The sequence below is a fragment of the Mandrillus leucophaeus genome, unplaced genomic scaffold (genome assembly GCF_000951045.1).
Source record: "Mandrillus leucophaeus isolate KB7577 unplaced genomic scaffold, Mleu.le_1.0 Scaffold1414, whole genome shotgun sequence".
Taxonomy (NCBI): domain Eukaryota; kingdom Metazoa; phylum Chordata; class Mammalia; order Primates; family Cercopithecidae; genus Mandrillus; species Mandrillus leucophaeus.
Genome location: NW_012101382.1, coordinates 340,864 through 348,876, shown reverse-complemented (window position 1 = coordinate 348,876; position 8,013 = coordinate 340,864). Strand labels below are relative to the sequence as shown.

At 36.0% G+C, this 8,013-nt stretch overlaps 1 protein-coding gene across 1 annotated transcript in view; it reads right to left on the bottom strand.

The window, feature by feature from the left end:
* CRISP3 (cysteine-rich secretory protein 3) overlaps positions 1-8,013 on the bottom strand; it is a 17,371-nt gene that overhangs the window by 6,563 nt on the left and 2,795 nt on the right. Inside the window, 3 exon segments of the mRNA XM_011974115.1 lie at positions 1,602-1,689; positions 2,489-2,605; positions 3,427-3,530. Of these exon segments, the coding sequence (XP_011829505.1) occupies positions 1,602-1,689; positions 2,489-2,605; positions 3,427-3,530 (309 nt within the window).

Genomic DNA, 8,013 nt, shown 5'->3' with positions numbered 1-8,013 from the left:
CACCCGCCCCCCACACACAGCAGAATCCCTGTTTTTTTAAATACTGTCCCCAATGCCCATCATTAATGAATATCAACTAATACATAAGGAGGGTGCCTCAGATCCTTATCAGCTATAAGCTGAACAGAAGCCAGATTTGCCCAATACTTGAGGTTGGTCTCAACATGCAAAACTTTGAGTAGATGGAGAAGCCTTTTTTCTTTAATATCTGCTCTCCCTGGATTCATTTATTTACACATTGAATTCTTCACATGGGTGTGCCTTATGAGCTTTCAGCTTTGTAATGTGAGCTTGCTGAAGGCAGACATCAATTTAGTAATTCCTCTCCTGCTCTAGTCCGTATTCACCAGAGATTTTCATATATAGGAATCTGAATAAGTGGTTAGAATTATTATTTTGTGTGAATTTTTTAAAAAAGTCTTATGCTCAGTCTTTAAGAGCCCTAAACATGAAGAAAATGACACCATAAAAGACAATATTTTCACAGGTTACAGGCCTCCTCTTAGCAAATCAGAACATCACAGGCCACACTTTGCTCAAAAAATAAGGAAAAAAGTGCCTTGCAGCCCAGAAATACTTCAATGCTTTTTCAAGCCCTGAAATTAATATTTATATTTGGATGGCTTAATATGGAATGTCTACATGCTACTTAAATAGAGTATAAACTACCTTTGTATAGTTCCTTTAAGAGGGAAAGAAAGAAGCTAAGATTTTAACAATAGGTTGGGATTTTCAAGACCATTTCTTTCAATCTTCTGGTGATCATAGTTACCTCCTTTCATAAATTTATTATAGTTTTAATATCAAAAATATAGATAACAATGGCAGTCCTATTTTCAAAACAAGCCAGTTATTTACCACTTGTAAATTTGGCTTGCCTTTACCTATGTTGTTTTTGATAATTCAATAAGTATTTTATCTGATAGCTCATCCATATGATATTTTATCTAGTTGTTTTTATATTTATTGATGCATAGGCTATGTCTTGCAGGTCATTTTTATTTAGTCTAATATAGTATGCATTGTAAACATCCAGCAAATACGAAAGACATGGCTTACCATCATCAAAAATTCAAAAGAAAATAGTAAAAGCTAATACTGGTGTTAAATATCTTTTTTTTGTAAAATTCAGGAACAGTTTGACAAAATTTAAAATATTTTATAAAAACAAAATTAAGTAGGTTTCAAAACACAAATAGGCTCTATATTATCACTAAAAAGGATACTGATTTAGAAGCCAGAAATTCTAATTCCAGATTTCCTATATATGACATTAATTACCAATCATCATTTTCTTCCAGACTTGGTTTTCTAATCTCTGTAATTGGGAAAGAGATGATCTGTAACCTGCTTTACTCATGAGCTGATTGAGAGGTACAAATGTGATACTGCCTGAGACAGTTTTTGTAAAATTTACGTAAAACCATAAGCTCAGATGGTGCTTCTCAGAGTTATCTCTACATATAGAGATATTCTATCTTGAAAAAGGTAGTATTAGAAGCAATATTTATTTACAAACTTTTCTTAATGCAACATTATAACATGGTTTCTTATTATTTTACTTGTTGATTTATTCAACAAATATTTCCTAATTTACATACTGCTCTTTCGATCCCTTGGGTTACTGTGTCTGTAATTGCACTGGTTTGCCCACTTTTGGGCATTTGCTGCAGCCTCTTTGTTCCATTCCTGAAACAAGGACAGAAAAAAGATATCCACTTAATATCTCAAACCTCACAGGAGCATAAGCCTTATAATCAGGTTATAGGTTGATTTACATCATCATAAAATTTCTGTGCAAGCATCTTCTGATTTGTATAGTAATCAAATATATATTTTTTTGATGTGCCTTTTTCTGCTCCACAAAGAAATATAGGTAATATGCCTACCCTAAGTAATCAAAAAAATCTAGGTTTATAGCCTAATTATTTATGACAGGACAACAGAAACATAAAGATTTTTAGTAATGATCCTACTCTAAATATTGGTAAACATGTGGAGGTGTTGAGATTGCTTTTGCTGACAATGAAGTAATTAGCTGGCTTACTTCACTTCCAGTTCTTTTTCCCCCCCACCCCTTCACTAAATATGTTTGGGAGACATGTGGCCTTTGGTACAAGGCCCAGAAAAGTAGATTGTTATTTACCCTAAACGGCGTTTATCTTAAACGAAAAAGATCTTTCTGATCTTAGATTAGGACAGATAAGATAAGGAGCAGAAAAGCATAATGGCTTTTCACTGTATGTCCAAAGATTTGGTTTTGATTCTGCTTCCATAATTTAAATAGCCCTATGAATTTGACATTATGCAACCATTATAAAGAGAAGTTAAGAAATTCAGCTCTGCCCATTACACAGCTCAAATGAAATAACAAAATAGAGACAGAACTTTGTAAACCTTGAAGTTATTAAGAGATTTTCGTTGCCAGCCGCCTGCTCCTTCCACAGCTTGTTCACACCCCTCTCCTTTGCAATATACCACCTCTTACCATCTTTAGCATGTTGCTGGCAGGTGGAGAGACTGCTCTCCTCAGTTCATTGTGTTTATTTACAATCTCCCTTTGCACTTGTGTTTGGTTGGTTAACAAAGCAGTAAAAGCGGGATCCTAAGGGAAAATAAAATTACAATTATTTTTTAACATTGTTGGAAATTGCGCATAGTAGTAACTATGTTAGCTTGAGGGAACAAGGACCATTTTAAAAAAGTGTTTGAGCCAATACTAGGTAAACACTGTCAATGACAGCCAAAGCTATGACTTTTTAATGGAAAAGTATTATATCAAAGTTTTCAGATTGGGGATATAATTCATGGCATGACAAACTAAAATCTGCTCTGAGGCCACAAACACCAATTTCTGGGTTAAGAGAGGTCTTAATGTGATTTTTCTAGATATATGAGTGACAACATCTTGTAGTGACAAGGGTACATGATAGGAATTATTAAGACATTCACACTCAGGCTGCAGCAAAGAAGTGGTAAGGATTGGGCTATATGATTTACCCTAAGACTTTAGGGGGAATTTCTGCCTGAAATGGTGTCTGGTATTTAGAAAAAAATGCTTAGGCTCAGTCTAAGTGCATGTGTAACATGCAATACTCTAGTAAAAGAGTTTTATGTATTAGGTAGCAAATTTTATGGGATCACTCAAAAGATAGTTTTACCACATTAAAAAAAGTCTCCAAGGCAATTTGTGGGGTGGAGCAAAGTCATTTAATTAATGAACTTCAATACCTTCATGTGGCTAGGGGCTACCATATCGATCACCACAGCTTTAAACATAATTATGTTAACTATCTTGAGCTACTAATGAGTACTTTATGATGTACCAGACACTCTAGTCCTTTTCACTTTTGAAGATTGATCTAGTAGCTTGCTATCCCTCATGGTTGCCTGGATTTTTCTGAAGATTTTTGACTTTAACCATACCTTGTCTTCATTTGCTGGGAAGGATGGAAGCAGCCCAGCAACCAGGAACAACAGCACTGGGAATAATGTCATTGCTGGGAAAACAAAACCGGTGGAACAGGGATCTGCATTAAAATGATTAGTACATGAATTGCTGAGTAACATGAGGGTGGGAGAAATGTAATGACTTCCATTATCCTAAATTCATTACTAATGTAGCAGAAGACTTGTCACATGGAGTGAGCAGAATGACAGTGGATTCAGCTTTCGAAGTATGCCTCCAACTGGGACTATAAAGAACAAACCCAAATTCCCTACTGAAGCCCTTGAAGCATGCCTGTAAATGCTAAGGACTTTCTACCTCCTTCTTCTGCAGCTCTGCAGTCTTCTCTGTGTAACTGCTCTCTTTAGGTTCTAGGAGTGGATTCTTCACAGTGACAATTCAGTAGCTTCCAACTGTGATTATTACAGGGATACTACTGCATTAGCCCTTGCTGATTTCCTTAAGTGCTGTCTACACTTTTATAAATATACTCTTATTAACATCTCTTCAAATTACAAGTTAGCCTGTGCCAGTTCTTTTCCATCAGGGATCTGGCTCATATACTTGCCGTTCTTCGAACCCTAGAAAGTCCTCTAAGTGTAGGCTTTTCATGCATACTTTTAAACTACTCTCTTCAACTTTACCTGTGCAGCTAGCATCCTAACCCCTTTCCTCTCAAAACTTTATCTTTAGTACCATGCCTCAAATTTAAAAAGGCAACATTTTTTCCTCTGGAACTTAAACCAAAAAGGTAATAATTTGATTATCACTTTTAAGGGATTACTAACCCTATCTGTATTAATATCCTTAATATGTTCACATTCTTTGTCTCACTAATTCAACTTCTTGGAATCCTACTGAAATTATAAACTATATTGGAAAAGTTTTAAGCATAAAATTTTTATCATGTTATCATTTATAAGAGGTAAAACATTGTAAATTAATTACATGCTTAGTAATAGGGAGCTATAATGTCTAGGTAAATGAGAGTACATCCTCTTATGGCAGTATATTAGACATAAAAACCACTCTATATTTATGGTGGTTTTGTAACCTCAGAGAAAAAGCTTATGCTTCAATGTTAAGTTTAAAAACAAGAAAGCAGAACAAATAATACATGGTAGATCCTTAGCCTTCTGTTTTGGACTGAGTGTTAATAGAAGTAGTGACTCATCCTACAAAAGCTCTTCCTTCTTAATTATTCACTGATTCCTCCTGAACCTCAGCTCTTGAGGACTGGGAGTTGGTCTCCCTTAGACTGTGAACTCAGCTAACACCAAATCCCCACAGAACTCCCAAAGGAAGAACTTTCCACCCCAAACTGGTCCCCAGCACTAAATTCAGCTTTCCTTTCTGCTAACCAGCACTCTCGCACCCCACCCACTGTGAATCTAAGTATTGGGATGCAGCCTGATACACAATTGCAAAACCCATTTTCATGCTATTAAAGTCAATGTCACAAACCATCCCATCCCAGCACTGCTGCACGATCACCCCACAAATATGGGACTTCGCTGGTATCCATTTGTATCACTTTTTCAAAGATATTTCCAATGTAAGAACAAGAAAATGACAGAAAGAGAGATATACTTTTTGATAACAATTGCGGTTTTACTTTGTCCAATGCATCAATAAATACACTTGAAGCCTGAAAAAAAAAAAAAAAAAAAAAAAGGAATCCATGAAAAATGATAGTGCTAGAATGCAGATCTGGAACTCCAGAACATTTCAAGCTACTAGTGTTACAGATCTTGAAACTCACTCAAAAATGACTTAATCTGGCCCCGCTTCCACCTCTAAATTAATATGTGGATGCTCTAACTCTTAGTGTGCTGTATTTAGGGGTGGGCCCTCTAGTGGGCCTCCTTCAGAATTTGAGAGCGAAAGAGGAAAAACAGATCCTTATTTTCATTTGTGAGTCAAAGACAATTAGGTATTCTTCTTTCCTTAAGGAGACACTTATCAAGTTCTGTACACTTTATTCAGGATAACATGTTACAATATTGGTGCACATGATCAAGTGAACAACACTTGGTTCTTGCCCTCAGAGTCCTGGTATATCAATATGGGAGCTTGTCACTGAAGTACCCAGAGTGGGAGCTGGTTGAATTTTCTCTTGTGTGCAAAACAGGAGAATAAGATTTTATTTCCTTTTACAGTGATCCATTCTAATGCTTTATGGAGAGAGATGGGGAAGAATCTAGCACAATTCAGGGCTCAGGGAGTAAACAATTCGAATGAGGTAAATATGATAAAGATATATCATCAGCGGTAAGACCAATAATGGTGATAGAGGGTCACAGTAATATTTCACTCCATCCGCACCTATCCTCCCCAGGGACTACTGTAAATAGCTGGTGCAAGTGGAAAATTATTTGTTTGCAATTCCATTTAGTAGCGTCACATAGAAGGTACTAGAAAGATTTTTTTTTAAATTGCCTCTCCTGTCATTCACTTGCATGAAGCAATTTCTAAATGTATTAGTTATACAGTTTTTTCTGCTATTTCTTGGAAATAAACATTAGATTTCTCTTAATTCATTTCCCTTGAAAGAGTTATTTTGCACTTTGTGTAAGTCACTGAGTCCCACCTTTTATATGGTTTTCTGTTCTGTTCTGGTTTTCCTTTTTCAAAGACATTAATAATTCGTCTCAAGTGTGATTAGAGAAAAACCAAATCCCCAGATTTCAAAGATTTATGATTTCAAATAGTGATGGTTTGCTACTAATTCCAGATCTACAACAGAGCAAATCGTGCCTTTCTGAAGCATAAATATATATAATACAATTAAACTGTAACATACTGTGCCTTCTTCACACTGATGTTAGGACCACTGGTATGTTTGAAACACTCCCTTGGAAAAGGGAGTGTTATATATTGTCTCAAATGACCTGATATCACTGCATATTGACTGAAAACATATATCTACAAAAATTCTATAGGCATATCTCATCTTAGCAGCCCATTTTGTAGAAATAAGGACTTGCAAATTGGAAAGTAGGACAAATTTGCTTAGTTGATAAGAGAAGAATTAATCAAAAGGTTCATTTATAAAGCAAGCCTTTGGCTTCTATTCCAGGCAGAATATCAAAGTCGGCAAGTTTCTTACTGTCACCCCAAAATTAACTCTGAAAGAATTATAGAAGCAAGAGGGAAACAGGGATTCCAAGAAAATACTGAAAAGATAGTGAGAAAATCTGAGGAGAATAAAGTCTCTCATGACTTCTAGAACGTGTATATGGGTGTGCCTGTGTGTGTGTATGTGTGTGTGTGTGTGTTGTGTATACTGAATGTGAAGGGGAGGGGAGTGCTGCATCCAACATGAGTGGTTGGTCTAAAGTAATGCCTGTTAGTTCCCACTCTTGCCTCAAAACAATCATTGATTCCTCTTTATTTGCAAAATTCTGCAACAACAGAAAAACGCTTGCTCTAGTGCGATGTGTCAGCAAAGTAGTATCACTGAGCTGTAAGAACCGTTCTATGTGGGGCCCGGGCACGGTGGCTCAGGCCTGTAATCCCAGGACTTTGGGAGGCCGAGTCGGGCGGATCACGAGGTCAGGAGATCGATACCATCCTGGCCAACACGGTGAAACCCCATCTCTACTAAAAATACAAAAAAATTATCCAAGAGTATCTCTACTAAAAATACAAAAAAAATTATCCAGGAATGCTGGCGGGCGCCTGTAGTCCCAGCTACTCGGGGGGCTGAGGCAGAAGAATGGTGTGAACCCGGGAGGCAGAGCTTGCAGTGAGCCGAAATCGCGCCACCGCACTCCAGCCTGGGCGACTTAGCGAGACTCCGCCTCAAAATAAGAAAAAGAGAAAAAAAAAAAAAAAAAAAAAGAACCACCCTGTGTGAAGGACTGATGATAATAAGGTCATGCGTGATAGCACTCTCCAGTGCTCTTATAGTCACCTATAGTCACACCTTCTTACTCCCTACTGTTGTATAATTCAAATTAGCTTGACTGCGTCCTCCCAATGCTGTTTCATTCCTGAAATGTAATGTGAGGAGTGGATATAATTCCTTGATTGACTCATAAAAGACATAAGAATAATAGTAAATAATACATAAGGCCACTTCATAAATGAATTGCAAGAATCCTAACAAAATATTAACTCACCAATTTCAAAAATATGTTAAAAATATCATGACCAAGTAAAGTTATATGAGGACTGCAAGAATAATTCAAAAGTAGAAAATTCATTGGTAAAATTCATCAAATTAACAGATTAAAGCAAGGTAATATGACAAAAATACGTCATTAAATTCAATCCCTATATGTAGTGTTTTTTTTTATTTTAAAAGAAAAAATAGAAGAGATCATTAATTTGGTGGGAAGCATATACTGCAAATCTATACCCAATATAATGGTTATTGGAGAAACTCTAGGTGCATTTCATTTAATATTGGGAACAAGAAAAGAATGACTAATACTTTTATTTAACAAAGTACTGGAGAGACCCCAATCAAAGCTGTAAGAAAAGAAAATACATACATATACATGTATATGCATATAATATATACAAGTAACATAACGAATACAATATATAATATATATTTA